This window comes from Leptonychotes weddellii, chromosome 15 (genome assembly GCF_054177405.1).
Source record: "Leptonychotes weddellii isolate Sample4059 chromosome 15, ASM5417740v2, whole genome shotgun sequence".
Lineage (NCBI taxonomy): Eukaryota > Metazoa > Chordata > Mammalia > Carnivora > Phocidae > Leptonychotes > Leptonychotes weddellii.
Genome location: NC_138383.1, coordinates 3006362 through 3023937, shown reverse-complemented (window position 1 = coordinate 3023937; position 17576 = coordinate 3006362). Strand labels below are relative to the sequence as shown.

General features: G+C 55.9%; 1 protein-coding gene across 9 annotated transcripts in view; it reads left to right on the top strand.

Annotated features, from left to right (window-relative positions):
- The first annotated feature begins 1046 nt into the window (after positions 1–1046).
- Positions 1047–17576, top strand: part of C1QTNF1 (C1q and TNF related 1) — a 29732-nt gene continuing 13202 nt past the window's right edge. For 4 of the 9 annotated variants that reach the window (XR_014140347.1, XR_014140346.1, XM_081804346.1 and 1 more), the window contains exons 1-2: positions 11280–12183; positions 15154–15316. Coding sequence is in view for 7 of the 9 variants with exons in the window: in XM_081804346.1 (XP_081660472.1) it covers positions 12135–12183; positions 15154–15316 (212 nt within the window). In the remaining 2 variants the exon portion in view is untranslated. Of the gene's footprint in view, positions 1424–6537; positions 7367–10972; positions 11223–11279; positions 12184–15153; positions 15317–16627; positions 17077–17576 lie in introns of those variants that run through there. The other 5 variants (XM_031041589.2, XM_031041593.2, XM_081804344.1 and 2 more) reach the window with 5 other exon arrangements.

Sequence of the window (17576 nt, the reverse complement as noted above, 5' to 3'; positions counted from 1 at the left end):
CCTGCTTGTGTTCCCTCTCTCGCTGTCTCTCTCTCTGTCAAATAAATAAATAAAAATCTTTAAAAAAATGAATAAATAAAAATTTAAAAAAATGATAATAAAATAAAAATCACTGGGGCGCCTGGGTGGCTCAGTCGTTAAGCGTCTGCCTTCGGCTCGGGTCATGCTCCCGGGGTCCTGGGATCGAGCCCCGCATCGGGCTCCCTGCTCGGCGGGAAGCCTGCTTCTCCCTCTCCCACTCCCCCTGCTTGTGTTCCCTCTCTCGCTGTCTCTCTCTCTGTCAAATAAATAAACAAAATCTTAAAAAAAAAAAGAAAAGAAAAAAGATGCCAGAACTATCCACCTGACTCAGTCTGCAGATGGAGACCAGCCTGACTGGGGCAGCTCCCCAGAAGCCTAGAGCGCTATCAGGGTGCGAGGCGGGGCCAGAGGAGCCCAGTTAGAGCTTGCATCTGAGATGAGGGAAAGGCCTGTGTTTCCCATCAAGGAACCAGAGGCTGATAGAGACCGAGCAAAGCTGACATCCCTCCTGGCCCTACCCGGGCCACACTGTCCTCTGGAAAATCTGCACCCCCAGCCAGGGGTTCCTAACCTTTGGATCACAGAGTTCTCTAAGAATCTGATCAAGCAATAGACCCTCCCTGTCCCACAATGAACACGTGCAGGCACACACAGCTTTGCTTTGTTTTTTTTGGGGGGGGGGTGGTCACAGGTTCTCCAAAACCTATCTGTGGTCCCTGGACCCCAGCGGGGAGCCTCCAGCTGAAAGTGTGTCTCAGGTCTGCCATCGTCTGGGGACTTGATCCCACAGGGTTGGCAATAAGTACCCCCTGGACTCCTTGGAACCTATCTCCTACCACCCAGCAACTCGGGGTCCCCCACCCTCTCTGTCCTGGGCCCCCAGCCGCCCTCACACCTGGAGGGACCTCCAGAAGCTGGGAGTGGTCACCCGCGGCCCCCAGCCTGGGCCGGCTCCCCGGGCTGGCCAGGAGGAGGGCGGTGCTGGCTCTCCCCTGCCCGCGGGCACACACACAGTTAATCCTCGGCGGCCGCTGTTTGGATAATATGCGCTGGGAGCGTTGGAGGCTCCGCGGCCCCGCTCACATCTGGCTGGGGTTTGCTCTTTATGAGTCTGTCCTGCTTTCTTCGTCTCTTCCTTGACTTTCGAGAAACCGCGCTTCCGCTTCTGGCCAGACAGACCTCGGAACGGAGGAGGTCAAGGTGCCGGGAAGGCAGGGACCCGCTGTCGCCTGCACCCACCCCCCTTTCTGCACCTTCTTCCCAGAGGACTTTTTCCGTCCTCCTGGCTCTCTCCTCTGACAAGTCTGGTCTCCCCCTCCCACCCCCGATCTGGCTGGGAGGAGGCCCCGCCGCTGGGAGATGCTCTAAGCCCCGAGAGGCCGCTGCAGGACGCCAGCTGGAGGTAGGTGGGGGCCCTGGCGGGCGGGACAGGACGCAGGCTGCTCCACTCTTGCTCAAGGCTTCAGCGCGGGGGTTGCCAGAGCGGAGTGGGAGGGACCAGGGTGGCAGCCGTGGCAAGGGGCAGAAGGACCAGGAGTTGCGGGGCTGGTCCGGCGCCCGGAGGTGCAGTGGAGAGCAGGGGCTCCGTCTCCCGCTGGGACGAGGGAGCAGGGGCTCTGTGGCAGCCGGATGCTGTCAGGAATGATTGTGCCTGCCCCTTCTTTGTGGGCTGTTTATCTTGCTTCACACTTCTCTAGGCGTGAGAGAAAAAGGAATGGTACCCAAGTCCCCTCTGTACCAAGCGGGGGCCCCCCACCCCGATACTGCCTGGATCACCTGAGAGACAGGTTTGCCCAGCCCTGCTGGTGGCCAGTTTGGACCCCACACAGAACAGGAAATGCTGACTTTGGCCCCCGCACCAAATGGCCTTGGTGCTCCTGGAGGGGATTCAGCATGGACAGGGGAAAGTCATGTCCTTTTCTCCTGGGGGACCCTCCTGAGCTGCCCGCACCACTCAGAACCATCCCTGGCCTAGGGCCGAGTCACCCAGCTGCCGTTAAGCCTCTGGACCTCCAAAGCCTCTCTATGTTGAGACCCCACGTACCACCGTGTTTTTCTAGGCTTTCCACGGGGACAGGTGTGATCCCCATCTGCCCTGGGCACCCACATCGTGTTAGCCTGGTTGCTAGCGCGCTGACTCCTGGGCAGCCCCGTGTCCTCTGTGGGCGCCCACGGGCCCTCCTGGTCCACTTGGAAGGGAGGGAGGAAGCAGCCTCCCTCCGCGACTCGTCTGTCTCTTCCATCTCACTGAGTTTCCAGGAATATGGAGGCAGTTCGGCGCTCTAGAGCTGCTTCTTTCCAAGCTTTGAAAATGAGGCGTGTCCTGAGAAACTGAGTTTTCTCAACCACAACTACATCTTGGGTCCCCAGGGGAGGATGTGAGGTCCTCCAAGGCTGCTAGGCCTTTGCTTTTTATAGTGCAGGAAAGCACGCAGTCAGCCCCACATGCAAGGTTGCAAACACATGCACTTGACTGTTATGTTTGCTGCTGGGAGAGGCCTGCCCAATGTCCCACTAACTAGAGGAGGGAAGAAACACACAGGAAGGGGAGATGGGGCCAAGGCTTGAGTTATCCTGTCCCATCTCCCTTCCCCACTCTCCCTTTTGACCTGAGAGCCGAGAGGAGCTTAGGGTAAATGGCAGCCGTGTGTGTGCACGCATGCGTGTGTGTTCCGCATGGCAGGCGCTGAGCAGATGTGGATTCAATTCTCGTCGATTCTATCAATGGCACTCTCACTGCTGAAGAGCTCAGAGAGGCTCATGACTCACGCAGTAGATGGAGGACCCCTTGGAGGACCTGCATCTCTGTGCCCAGAGAAGGGGTGTAACTTGCTCAAAGGTGCACAGCTCTCCAAGCCAAGGCTGGGACCTGAGCTGCTTAAGTTGGCAAATACCCGCCTCCCAGCTGTCCATGGAGAAAGTGCCCAGGGGCAGGAAGTATAGCCAGGTTCTGTTTCCCAGGGACCCCACCCTCCCCTCTTGGTCTCTCCCTCCTCCCTTGAGCCTCTTGTAATGTCAAGAGAAGTGTTCCCAGTGAGCAAGAGGTCAGGGAGACAGAGAGATGCGGGTGCAGGAGGTCTTGGGTGGGGCTTCCCCCGGTCTGAGGATGTTACTGCCTGTCCAGGACAGGTGCAGCCAGCCAGCAAGGGGCACCCTCACAGGTGGGTGCTGAGAAGCTGATGTGGTCCCAGAAAGGTGCACAGCCAGCTCCCTCTTCACAGGGCAAAGCATAATTTTTTCAGAACATGCTTCTTTCTGTTGTTCTTCCTGGTGCCTCTGGCCCTCCTACCCCCAAGCTGTAATTAGCATGACTCATAAACCAAATATTCTGGCACTTAACTTCACCCATCAAAACAAAGATGAAAAGAATTTTGTAGATACAGTCGTGCTGCTGGGCGTCCTCACCGGACATACGCTTGTCATTGGGGCCTTGTCTGCAGGGGCTGGCCCCGTGTGGGGGACTCTGTTCTGGAACTGGGGTGGGGCTGGGACTCCAAGGGCCCTAGGGTGGGGGTGACAGTTCACAAAGGAAAGGAAGAATAGAAAGGTCCTCGCGCCTAAGGCAACTCTGCTGAGCCACTGGAGAGGAAAATGGGTGTTTCAGAAGCAGCCTCGCCTCCCTGCCCTGAGAGCCCATAGATACTTAGGTTGAGGTGATACTCCCCACCCCCCGCCCAGGCGCTTCATCTTGGTGGTGTAACTACTGCGTGGGCCTAGGGTTATTAATTTTTTTTCCTGTTTTTACCTGCTGAAATCTGCCTTCTCTTTCTTAAAGTCAAGTGAGAAAAGGCAGTCCCCTGGACAGGACTATGGGTATCTCCCTGACTCTGCACTCGGTCTGCCCACTCGGAGAACAGTTTGGAAAAGAATCATCAAAGCCTGCACAAGGCACTTCCGCCCTCTCTCTCAGGGCAGCCCAGCGAGCCTAGGATTCGGGATTCTCAGGGCCCTGCCAGGGCATCTGTGCCTGGGTCCTCAGCTGGGCAGGGTCAGTCCTGCTCTCCAGCATGGACGTGCGGAAGCGGGCTAGCCAGTTCTCTTCCTGCTCTGCAAGCCCTGTGCTGGGCTTCTGCTGTGGCATCCGGTGTCCTCTGACCCTCATCCTCCTGCCTCCTGGGGAGGGACTCAGGGGTGTGGGCAGGAGCAGGAGCCCTTGAGCCCTGGTGGGGCTTTATCTCTGGCTTTTCATCAAAGTTGCAACGGAGAGGTCCCGTGAGCAGGAGACAAGAGCTCCCGGCATCCTTTTCAGCCACTCATCCTTGCCCACGCTTCTTTCCGGGACCGGGCTCAAAGTGGGATGGGTGTGGGCAGAGGCACGGAGGCCCCCTACTGCCCACCCCTGCAGGCCCCTGGAGTCAGCCACTTCTCCAGCTGTGGACCAGACTGGCACAGTCCTCCTGGGGCGTCCCGCCCTGTCCAGGATGGCTGTCAAGATGGCTGTGGGCCAGGCTGGGCCTCAGTGTCTGACCATCTCCCTGGCTCCTGTAGGAATTTTCCTTGAAACAAGACGGAGCAGGGCTGGAGACTGCGGGCAGGGAGGCTGGATGGGAAGGGAGGCCGGAAAAAGAGGCAGACAGGCGGGGCAGGCAGTGGGGGGAGTTGGGGGAGTGGGGAAGTCAAGCTCTTGGTGCCCAGGGCCTGGTCAAGGGCTGCTGCTGGCCACAGGTAAAGCCATGCTTGGGAAATTCCCCAAACCCTTTGCTTGGGGTTGCACCCCCATCCCAAGTGGGGCCATCTGGTTACCAGCCGCCTTCTCCCCTGGGGACCAAGGAAGGAAAAGGACCTTGCCTGAGGGAGCTGCCAGCCCTGGTGGATTTGCAGGCGCGTGCAGGCCAGAAGTTGGGCTGGGCCCTGCAGGTTTGTGTGGCTGGTCTGCAGAGTTGGAGCATGGGGTGTGCTCGGAAACACTTGCGCCCTTTCTTCTTGTGAGGAGTCTAAAAGTGGGTTCTAGTGAGAGATGGGTGGGTATGGGTGGTTTGGGGGTGGCCTTGGGGCTCTCAGGTCTTTTGGCACTCAGAACACCCTCCTTCCCCATGAAGGTATGGCTATGAGAGCAAGACCCATCGTTCTGTAAAGTGGTCATAGAGCTCGGCTTGAGGATCCCTTGAGAATAATACCTACAGAGCAAGCAGAGCTAGACCTGGGCAGCTGGGGAGGTGAACTGGAGCCCGATGCCCAGCTTCCCCTTTTTGTTCCCTCCTCTGCTCCTACATTCTCCTGCGTCGGCTCCCTCTCTGCAGGAGCCTCCGCTAGGGGCTCCACCCAAGCCCGATGCCCAGGCAGCACCCCCAGGGATGCGCAGACACAGGACACCCACGGTGCTCCCCACCGCAACATCAGTTCTTTACACCTTCGGTTCCTGCTAGCTGCACTTGGCCGCAGGTCCCTTTGCAACCCAGTGTTCTAGTCGACTTCTCGCCATCGGAGAGCACTGGGGGCCAGGTGAGACCATTCGCCATCCCTGCACGACGTGGGCTTCCCCCTCCTTCTCCTTCTCAGAGCTCACCAATGGTCTGTTTCTCTCTACCTTGCAAAAGCAAGGCTCTAAAAATGCACATTCAATGGGCCACACTTCCCACACCTCTGACATTTTGAGGTGTGGGGTGGTGGCGGGGGTGGTTCTTGGTGATTCTGTGCCTGAATCCAAAGGAATTCAACTCAGTGGTGGGTTTTAAGGTGGCAACAGGGAGATCTTAGCACATGGCTTCAGTGACAATCGTTGTCATGGACCCCTGTGCCCCCACCATGCCTGACACAGGTGCTCAATAATCTGCTAAGTGAATGAATGAATGAATGAATGAATGGAAGGGCTCGGCTGGCAGACAAATTCCTCAGGGCCAAACGCCACTGCTCCCGTTCCAGCCTTAGCCGAGTGAGCTACGCAGGTGGGTACCCAGAAAGGCAGGAGCGCCCGCTGGACTGTGGTTTGGCAGGATGAGCCTGCCTACCTGGCATCTTTCTGGAGGCCCCTTGAGGTGGGATGGAAGGCACTTTGCTGTCAGACACACCTCCCCACCGTGGGGCCTGGGGTGAGCGGCTCCTTCACTCTGAGCCCATTTGCTCATCTGAGACATCGAGGTGCGTTGTAGGGGTCAAGCTCAATGGCATCCGGAAAGCACTGTGCCCAGAGCCTGGCACACGGTAGGAGCTTGCTTAGTCAACAGTAGTAGGGCTCTGTTAGAGGGAACCTCTGACAAATGACGGAGCTGCTCCTGGGCGCATTAACTCGCTTGGCCATTTCACAGGATTCCTAAGGATGGGCTCAAGGATTTGGCTTCCTTCGGTTCCATGGACTTCGTAGCAAATACCACCAGGGAGGGGCGTGTCGAGGACAGAAGAAATCCCCCCTCTTAGAAAACGTGATCTCTCTACCGGGCTTGACTCTGGTCCAAGTTAGGTGGCCCTCCCTGGCCTAACCTATATCCATGGTAACTCCAGGGGTTCTGCTCCCGGGGGCGGGGGCGGGGGCGAGCGGGGGGAGGCTGTATTTCCTTCTTATTGCCCTTTGTCCCTGGCATCCAGCTGGTGCCGGAACTCCAGACTTGAGCGCGCTAGGTCAGTTTATACTCCACGCGGCCCTGCTTATCCCCAAGCCCCTCCTTCGTCATCCTTCTCTTTGCTTAGAGTCAAATCCCCTGGAATACGCTAAATGCTCTCTGAGTCCCCAGGGTGGGGTTTATTTGTCATTGTTCTAAGTGGAAAATAATGTGTACTTAATGCAAAAAAATATGTGCCTGTTAGAGAGGAAAAAAATCAGAGAAGCCAAAATAAGAAAATGGCAAACATCCTTGTTTTCATTGCCCAGAGATAATTGCTGCTAGCAGCCAGGTGGGTGGCCTTCAGATCCCAGCGGCTGAGTGCATGGACATGCACTGATGTGCGTGTGTTTCCAACCCAGCCTTCACTCATCAGGAACATCTCTCCACGTCGGCAGTCTTCTGTTTACAGAGGTCGTTAATTGGCGCAGCTGGCTGAAGCTGCCCCTCCCCCACTTGTTTGTTTATTTATTTATTTATTTATTTATTTATTTGCCTTTCTGCGAAGCACACATCTCTAGATTAGGTGGCTTGTAACCTTGGTAATGGAGGCAAGGGCTCGTGGCCCTTATGAAGCAAGAGATTTTCGGAGCGCAGATAAGAGGAGCATCTGAGGAAAAGGTGGCTGGATGGCCAGGCCAGGACTCAGCCTTGCGACGGCACTCCAGAGCTCACCCTGGGTCACTCTCCTCCCTTCCCTCCTCTCTCCCCAAATTGCCCCCTCCCTAGAGAGAGGTTTGAACGCCCTGAGGCCCTAGCAGAAAGTGTGGGATCCTGGGGTCCTGTTGGCACATTGGCTCTGCTGAAAGGTGAGTGTGGAGTTCCATCAGGGTGGACCATCAGACATCAGGCACTGGGGACGTAAGTGAGAGGAGACACAGCTCCCTGGGAGGGGCTCCTGGATTGGGGGTAGACCCTACCGGATGCTGGGGGGTGCCTTCCTGGAGGAGTGCCCTCAGGCTGTGCTCTGAAGAACACGTGGTGGATGAAGAAGGTGGTGGGGGAAGGGACAAACAGAGGAGAGCCTGCGGCTGGTGTTGGGTCTGCGAGCAGAGCCGTGAACAGCTCCAGATGGCTGGAGCCGGGCGGCGACGCGGCCAGAGGTGAGCCAGGAGCCAGGTGGTGAAGCTCCAGGTTTAAACATTTTCCTTATTTTCATGGGAAGCCTTTTAAGCCCAGGGTGGAATTCGCATTGGCAGTTCTGCAAGGTGCGTCTGGTGAGCAGGTGGGGAGACGGAGGAGAGACAGAGCAGTGGGCGGCTGAGAAAGAAGAGGTGATGGGCTGGGGAGGAGAGGACCGGAGGCCTTCGGGAGGCTGGCTGACGGATGAGAGGTGATAGGTGCGTGAGAGGCGGGGTCGCATGGCCCCCAGATTTCTGGCCTGGGGGCCCCGTGTGAGCGGCGGCTGTAGCTTCAGAAGCAGGTATGGTGGGGACAGGAGCAGAGTTAACTAGGGGTTCGAGGTGGAGAGCAGGGGGCAGAGCGGAGAGCAGGTGGTCAGAAGACAGATAACCTGAGCTGTCCCGTAGAACTTTCTGCCACCATGGAAACGTTCTCCCAGCTGTGCTGTCCGAGAGGGCGGCCACCTAAAACGTCCTGGTGCGGCTGAGAATTCTTCATTTTGCTTAATTTTAATGAATTTATATTTAGCAGGGGCTAGTGGCCACTGTTCTGGGGGGCGCGGGCCGAGAGCTCCTTGGCCAGGCCAAGGTGGGGACAAGGACTGGGGAGGTGTCACTGTAGAAAGTGACAGAAAAGTGTGTTTCGAGGGGGAGGAGCTGATGGCCGAGGCCATAGTCTGGGAGACACCTGTCCCTGAGGGAGAGACAGTGGACAGACAGTGAAGGACAGATGCTGGGAGACAGGCTGAGCTGGAGCAGGGACGGAAGAGGAGGTGGCCGGCCCAGCACTGTTTGCATGCTGAGCTAAATTATATTCGTGACCTAGAAGCCACTGGGTTTGGGACAAATTTCTATCTTCTGCCACGCTTCCTCGGGGGGTGTCTGTGGGATGTTGGGGTGATGTCTAGGTCCCAGAAGAACCGAAGACATTAGTACTGCTTGTATAGACCCCGAGGGCGTCCCCGCTGTGGGTAAGCGGGCCCTGGGCCAGGCCACCTGCAGAGCAGGCTCACGGCAGGGCACGAGCTGTGGGGGGCTCTTCTCTCTCATGCAGTTCTCAGAGCAAGGGCGAGCCTGCAGCCCAAGGCCTGACAGCTGGGAGGTGATCTAAGGACAGTGCTCTAGTCAAGGAGGTCTTTGTTTGCACTGGGATGGACTCGGAGCTGGGGAGGCTGGGCTGGCCAGGTGCCCCCGGAGGCCCGACGCCTGCAGCCCACGTGGTCTCGCTGTTTGCGGGGCCTGGGCGGAAGCCCGCGCCCGCTCTCGGCGCCAGGTGAGCCTTTCCTTGCCGAGGCACTGTTGGCTCAGGAGAGATGGAGAAGTTTTAGGATGGGGGGACCGCTTGCCTTCTCTTTTCTTTACTGTTTGGTCCCGAGCCAGCCTCTCTGCTAGGCGGGGAAGAGTTAGCCCTTGCTTATTAACCAGTAAGTAGCTCCAAAAGACCCCATCTCCACCCCTGGCCGTGTGCTTTGGAGGTCACCAAATAAACCCCAAAACCTTAAAAAGTAAATCCTACTTCTCTAAGCCAGCTCCTTGGAGAAGGGAAAAGAAAGATTCAGGAGTGGCACTTCCTGCCATGATCGGAACACTCTGTCCAGGCAGGAACTGACCGACGTTCCCTTAATAAGGGGTCCTCATGCCCCCACCGCTGCCTCCTTTACGGGGCAGGGGCAGGTGGGGGGGGGCGCGGGGCAGGAAGGGTCTGGGGCCAGCTAGGCTGCCCGGCTACAGAAGGGGAAATTAGATATTAAATGGGCTTCTGAAACTGGTGAGCAAACGCCGTTTATCAACTGGAAGTCACTCTGCCTCCCTCCTTCCCGTCACCAGAGGAGTTTGGTGAGAGGAGAGTTAGCGTGACGAACGGCTTCTGGGGAAGGAAAGCAGGGGTCACGTGATGGTCATCAGGGCCAGAGGGACACCCCAACATGGCGCTCTCTCCTTCCTGGGCACCCCCGGATCTAAACCGACCAGGCTTCCTGCAGCTGCTGGAGAGCTCTGAGCTCTTCAGTGGGAGAGTCCCAGCAGATGTCAAAGCAGAGGGGCGCAGCCTGGGAGCTTCCTTTCTGGTTGGGAGGATGCCGGGGAGCGGGAGGTGGCAGGAGCAGATGCGCGGAGGGGGCCGCGGCTGCACAAGCACGGTTGACGCCACGCTGAAACAAGGAGTGACCGCGTGCCGCGCTAACTTGCATTCTTGGCCTAGAAGCCATGAGGTGTGGGAGAAAGCCCCCTTTTATGCCAGCTTCCTCTGGAGCCCTGTGTAAGATTTTGGGGGTAATGTCCAGGCACTGGAAAAGCCAGACAAAGATATTTGTCTTGGGTGTATTGAGGTCTGGGCCCCAGCCAGAGCTCCTGGAAACCATCACCTGGAGGCAAATGGCAGAAAGGATGAGGGACCTTCAGGAGATATTAAAGGGGGTGGGTGACTGATTTGATGTGGAGGATGCATGAGAGGAAGAAGCCCAAACGACTCCCAGATTTCTGGCTGGCGGCTTGTTCTGAGCCCTGCTTCCTCCCCCCGCCCCCGACACCGTCTGGTCCGATAGAACTTCCTGCCATGATCGGAACACTCTGTTCTGTGCCGTCCAGCGTGGGAACTACCAACCGCATGCAGCTACCAACGTCTCGGGCTGCGCCTAGTGTGGCCGAGGAACTGAACTTCGAATTTTATTTAATTGTATTTAATTAGTTTAAAATGAAATAGCCACACGTGGCCCAGCGGCCGTCGCCCTGGACCCTTGAACCTTCGTTACGCACTTACCACTTTGATCCCACGTTCGCCATTCTGTCTTGAGCTGCGATTGAGTGCACATCTGTCTCTTCACTGGACTGTAATCTTTTCGAGGTCAGGGAGGGAATTTCACATATGGTAGGATCGCTCTCTCCCGAGCTCCGACACAAGGCTGGGCACATCGTGGGCCTTTGGTGAGTCTAGGCCCATGCAAGATGTTCTGCCTAGAGGGAGGAAATGTCTTGTCTTCTAAACTTCTTCTTCTTTTTTTTTTTTTTTTTTTAAGATTTTATTTATTTAGCAGAGAGATAGAGAGCACAAGTAGGCAGAGAGGCAGGCAGAGGGAGAGGGAAAAGCAGGCTCCCCCCTGAGCAGGGAACCCGATGTGGGGCTCGATCCCAGGACCCTGGGATCATGACCTGAGCCGAAGGCAGCCGCTTAACCGATTGAGCCACCCAGGCGCCCCTTGTCTTCTAAACTTCTTATCCAGGGAGATCCTAGGCTTCTTGCCTCCCGGAAAAGCTGGTCACCCGCTGAGGATTAAGGAAGAGGGAAAACCATGTTTATAAATGCTTTTGTCAGATGGCACTGGGCTGGGTGTGGCATCGTGGCCAAACCCAAACATGTGGCGCCCGGGCTCTGGGAGTTTCCTGGCAGATCCCAGGCAGGGCAACATGGAGGGCGGTGGGACGGATCTTAAACAGACACCGGGAAACTGCAGTGTGGATCTGAAGACTGTCTCCTTGAAGGATTCACCCCGCATCCATCCCATGAGAAGGGATGAAAATTATTAACGAGGAAGTGTTCTCAGACCCCGTAAGTGGCCCAGCTCCCCCTTTTGCACCCCCAGTCCTGCAAAGGGGGTTCTTCCTCTTGGGGGGAGGCTAAGCTGGAGCTAGATGGGAGAGGAGCCGAGGAGCCACGGGCCTTCTGGGGCAGGGAGTAGGAGGAAAAAGGTGTTCATGGAGTTGCCATGGGATTTGGCAAACGAATTTCTTCACAAGGTTTGAGAACGGCAAGTCAGGAACTTGAGTCACGTTGCAGTTGGCCTCAGATGCCTTGACTGCAAGACAGCCTGGAGACTGGACCGTGTGGGCTAGATGGTGAGGGTTACACACCACTGGCCAAGAAGTCCCGGGGGCCCGGCCCTGCCTTCGCTGGGTGCAACGTGGTCTTCTGAGCGAACCTTCCTGGGGGCAAAGCCTCGCCCTCTGTTGGTGACTTCATTTCACTGGAAATTACTAAAAGTGATTTGGAGCCAAGTTTGGTTGGATGTTGGGCAATATTGTTTTTGCCCAAAAGTGACTAAAATGATCATAATGTCATGATGCTGACTTTTCTGTGGGACTTGGTAAAATGGCTCTTCAGATATTTTTGAAGAAGGAAAGATTTCACTCAGGGTTTGCTTTGGCCCCAAAGAGGAGGTTCTTGAGGAGAACCACCAGCCTCTGCTGCCCTTCACTTTGTCAGCCTGGTGCTTCTGACTCCTTGCCGGCTCCCTCCCCACTGATATCATCACCCCAAAGGCGGCTGCATCCAGGTCCTGACTAGGAAGAGACATACCAATGTGCCAAATGGTGCTCCCACTGGGGCTAGAGCATTGACCTTCAGCTAGGGGGATTTCTGCCTTCCCAGGGTACAGACTTCCAGCAAAGTCTGGAGACGTTTTTGGCTGTCACAACTGGGAGTCAGGGGTTGTCAGTAGAATCCAGTGCATGGAGTCCAGGGATGCTGATAAATATCTTGCAGCGCACAGGACAACCTCCCACAACAAAGAGTGAGTCAGCCCCAAATGTCAATAGTGCCGAGGCTGAGAAACCCTGGGGACCAAAGAATCCGAGGTAGCTTTTTATGTGTGTTTGTTGTTATCTCCTGACTTTTCCAAGATGAATATATATTACTTTGGATTCAGAAAAAAAAAAATGAAGAAAGGAAAACCTCTTTTCCTTTCAAGTGATGCAAGCTTGGCATTTAAAGGAGGGGGGAAAAAAAAGAGTAATTATTGACGTGCCAAGGAAAAACAGAGGAAATACAGAAAAAGGGAAATAAACAACTTTAGAAAAGTCCATTTCACAAACATTTCTTGGGCAGCGATCAAGTTCAGGGTGCTGCAGGATGCTCGGCTGGTCCAAGATGAACAAGACCAGGAGGTCAGGGTCTGCTGTGCAGAATCTTATAGGCCAAGCAAAACTCTGCAGAATGAGACAACAGGAAAAACAAAATTTGAAAAGGGGACAGAGAGGTTTTGCCAACTGAGGGTCTGGGAAGGCCTCGGGAGGAAGAGGAGGTGCTTGAGTTGGGTCTTGAGGACCAGGTAGGGTACTGATATGGTCTGAGGGCAGCCTGTTGAGATCAAATCCACTGCCCCCTCCAGCCCCCACTTAGAGGTTGGGCGGTCTGAGGCTAATCAACTCTACATCTCTGTTTCCTCGTTTGTAAGTTTGGTATAATAATGGATGAATATTGTCTCCTTGAAGGATTCACCGCAGGCCCCTCTGAGGCCGCTGGTGGGGTAAGAATGACTAATTAGGAAGTGTTCTCAGACCTAACCCTGACTTATAAGGTCAGAAGAGTCAGTTGAGATGATGCCTGGACACTCAGCATAGCGCCTGGGGCAGCTGTGGGTCCTATGAGGCTGGTTTCTAATAGAAGAGAGGAGGAGAATGGGAACTCCTGGCCAGGGGAGCAGGTTGTGTGTGGGTGGACAGATGCCAGGAGTTTAGGGGAGTGGCTGGAAGCTGGGATTCAAAAGCATGGTCCGAGGCCGAGGAGCACCAACAGCACCTGGGGCTTTTGGTAAATGCAGACCCTCAAGCCCTGTCCCAGACCTGCTGAATCAGAATCTGCATTGTAACCAGATTTCCCAGGTGGTATGTGTGTACATGAAAGTCTGCAAAGCAGGGAGCTTGAGCACAAGATGAGGGGTGCCGAAAAGTGGGGACAGACTGGGGTGTCATGCATGCTCTGCCAAGGAGAAATGATGGATGGGTGGATGGATGGACGGATGGACAAATGGATGGATGGATGGATGGATAGGTAGATAACTTTAATATGTATTTTATAAATTCACATAAACTGTACAGTAGAGATTCTGAGTGGGGGGCTGGTCCAAGTAGTCTCTTGACCACTGGGCAGGTCTCTGGGCCCTGACGCTTGGGAGGGATGGTTGGTTGGTAGAGAACTCAAAGGTGAGGAGGCCCCGCTGATCCACTGCAGTGGATGAGGTGGGGAGTCATGCAGAGAATTGAAGACCCAGCAGAGGTGTGGGTGATAAGGGAGGAAGGGATTTCTGGGGAGGCAGCCTCCCTAGCTCAGAGGCTCATCACATCTCTGAGGATCCATCCAGAGAGCCTCTGGCTCCTGCTGTTTCTGTCCCAGGGCTCTGGTTCCCAGCTCTCTGTCTCCCCCATGTTCTCTTGATTTGGCTTGGGGGCTCCAGCAGGGAGGGCTCCCAGAGCAGCCTCTCTTCAGCACTGTAACAGCGAGTCCACCGACATGCAGAGTAAAGAACAAAGCCCAAAAGTCGACCTACTAGCTACAAGGTCATGCCCCACCAGCTAGAAGTTCTCCGAGCAATGGGGTGTTTGAGGGAAGCCCACGGCCTCCCCCAGCCAACGAAAGGAGCATTCATCTGCGTAGATGGTTCCTGACAAAAAAAGAAATCTGTCTTGGGACTTAATTGTCCTTAAACATAAAAGAGGAATTAAAGAAAAATCAGACATGGGACCTTTCGAGATCTGCCTCTCAGTAGCGACCTGGATCCCACTTGCAACTTGGCTTTCGAGGGGTGGGTGGTTCTTACTCCCCCAGACCTCCGTTTCTCACGGGGCAGCTGAAAGGGTTGAACTCTCTGTCCTCACTGGGCCTGTGAGGTGCTGCACTGCATGTTTTGGTGAACCAAGATGGGTTTGGATTGACCAGTTACGCGCTCCTGCCGTGGGGAGGTTTCCCCGCCCGCCGCGAACAGCCAGGCCCGCGGGACTTCTGACTCCAGACTGTGGAAAATGCTCCCCGAGTTAGCTGGGGTAGATGCCTCCAACGGTGGAAAGGGATGGGATGTTTTGCCTATTTGGAGCCCAAGCACTGCCCCCTAATGGGCTCACTGGGGACCCACAGTGGACACGTCTTTCTAGAAGGACTGTCCTCCATACTGGCTGCGGAGCTGTCCAGAGCTTTCGCCTGAGAGCTTCAGCACCAGCCCAGCTGGCTGAGGCTCCATGGGCCAAATGTGTGCGCGCACGTGCGGCCGTGTGAGAGCATGTGGGTGTGCGAGTGTGCACGTGGGCACACGTGTGTGAGAGTGTGCAGACAGGTACTGAGTGTGCCGAACGTGTGTGGGAGTGTGGGAGTGTGTGAATGTGTCGAGCGGGTGAGAACATGCACACGGGTGTGTGTGCACTGAGGTGTATGAGTGTGTATGAGTGAATGTGTTAGGATGGTGCAAGCGTGTAAGTGCAAGAGGAGGTGCATGTATGTGCTAACGTTGTCACGTGTGAGGTGCGTGCGCGTGAGTACTGAGTCTACGGGCCCACGTGTTGTAAGTTCGAGAGCACGTGAGCGTACGCGGATGAGCGCGTGGAGAACGTGCGGGAGTGTGTGAGTGTGAGCGTACGTGTGTGTGGTCGCCCCCCCCGAAGGTGCCGTGGCTAAAGCGTTCCGGGTTTCGTGAGTCTGGCCACAGCTCGCGCTGGCTTCTCTGCGGGGCCCGCCCCAGCCCGTGTCCTTCCCCGCGTGTGTTTCCCGGCAGGGACCGGCAGGAAGATGGGCTCCCGGGGACTGAGACTCGTGCTGGCATGCTGCCTGCTGCTGGCCTTCGCCTGTGGCCCGGCGCTGGGCCGTGTGCCACGGGGTCCACAGGAGCTGCAGGAGCAGGAGGGGACCAGGGAGCCGCCGCTGGACCACGCTGAGAGGTGAGAGACGGGGAGGTGTGGATGCAGGGGCTTGGGTTGGGTGGGTTGAGCCTGGGGTCCAGGGCACCCCAGGGGGGCTTGTTCGGGGCCGGATGCGAAGGAGCCATAGCCAAAGCTGAGGAAGTGTCCTTGCCGACGCTGGTCCGGGAGAACAGCCCAGCCATTTCTCCTTTCAGTGACCCCGGGGCCTTATCTGAAAGTGAGGACAGTGACCCACCTTGCTCTAACCCCAGAGGGACTGGGTTTCTGTACAGTTTTGCAGCCACATCCTTAGGTAAAGACTTCCTCCAAACCCCAACCCCAGCCCTCTGTTTGTCCTTCTATTCTAGCTTTGTCCTTCAAGAATATCTTCCAGGGCTCTGAGTGCTACCTACAAGTAGGAGGCAGGGACGCTGCCGTGAGCTGGTCCGGGGACCCTAACCATCTGATCAGGCTGCCAGTGCGAGAGGATTGCTCAGGGCCGGCAGGGAAGTTGTGCTTTTCTCGGAAAGTCATGAATTTCTCCTGAATGGCATCCTCTTCATGGATGTGACCTTCGATAATATAGAGACTTTGGGCTATTTGGAATATTTAGTAGGGATGCACAAAATGCTTAGGATTGCTCATGAAACTGTCATTCATCAAATGTGAGGTCATAGACACCTGGGAGACAGGCTGATGCTTTGAATTTCTTCATTATTTTGAGTTTTGGGTTGACTCGATACCCAAGGCTTCAGGCTATCTTCAGAGTATGGTGTGGGTGGGACACATTGACATCCATCATCTCCTCCCCCTCAGCCCCTTCCCCTCCCCCCTCACTTCTCCCCTTCCTCTTCCTTTTCCCCCTCCTCCTCTTCTTCCTCCTTCTCCGCTTCTTCCTCCTGCTCCTCTTCTTCCTCCTTCTCCTCCTCTTCCCCCTTCTCCTCTCCTTCCTCCTCCTCCCCTTCCTCCTCCTTCTCTTCCTCCTCTCCTCACTTTTCATTCAATCAACACTGAGTGCCTACTATTGATCTGGCCATCTGCTAGGCACTGGGGGACATGCACAAATGACAGTTCTGGCCTCCAGGAACTCCGAGGCCATGGGGAAGCAGACACACATGACCCAGAGCAGTGAGGTAGGCTCTGTAGTACAAGTGTGCCCACAATGCTGGGGGTGGTGGGGGTGGGGGGAGAGAATGAGCAAAGGAGTGACCGCATCTTGAAGGATACCTGCGCCTGGGGAGCATCCCAAGTGCAGGAGGAGGGTGTGGCCATGCTAGGTGGGTTTGGGGTAGTGGGGTTGATGTTGGAGGGTGGGAAGGGGAGGGGAGATGAGCCTGGTGGGGAGGGGTCTCTCCTGAACTTAATCCTACAGGGAGTCATGAGGGATTATCATGAAGGAGGTGGGGACGTCATGGAGAGGTTTCAATGTCATGACATTCCAGAAAGAATGCTGTAGGAGGCAGGATAAATGGGAGGTGTGGAGAGAGGCGGATTCCAGGAGAGCAGTCAGAATGGTAACGGTCCCCCAGAGATGGGGAGGCCTGAAGGCCCATCTTCTGCAGGTACCTTGGTCGGGGGGCGCGTGCTGACTGCTCAGGACCTTGTGATCCTCAGAATTGGGTGGCGAGGCTGGAGAGACCTCTTGAATGAGCCTCAGATTCCATTCTGGGCAACCAGTGATGGTGCTGTGAAGAGGGTTTGGAAAGAGAAGTTTCCAGGGGCAGAGCGACGGGCCGACACTTTTGGACACATCACCTTTGTGGGGCTTGCTGACCCTAGATGGGGACTTCCGGCGAGAGGTGGGGGTCCACCTGGGAGTCCAGTGCTTGTGGGGCGTGAATTTAGGGGGTACAGACCCATTTCCTGGATTGTCTGGGTTTTAAAAGCAGGAGCAGAGGTAGAGAAGGAAGCGGCCATTGAGATGGAGGGACCGTCTCGGAATGTCACAGCTCCAGAGCCTGGAGCAAAGAGCAGAGGCCAGAACGAGCAGCGGATGCCACAAGGTGGCAGCGTGGAGCCGTCAGCGGCCACCCTGCCCGGTGTCCCTAGTAAACAGTAGAGTGGCTCTCCAGGGGCTGCAGCTCCAAGGAATCCCGGAGATCATTTCCAAATGAGTCAGCTTAATGTCGCATCTTCTGGAATCACAGTGGCATGAAGGGGACCCACGGCTTGGTCACACATCATCTGAAACCCCTCCCGGAGGGGCAGATCTCTCCGAGCAGCCTCTGTCTCGTGGGGCCCTCAAATTAGCACCGTTTTGGTAGTCACTGTTTCCATCACGAGTATTGCCATGAGCAGA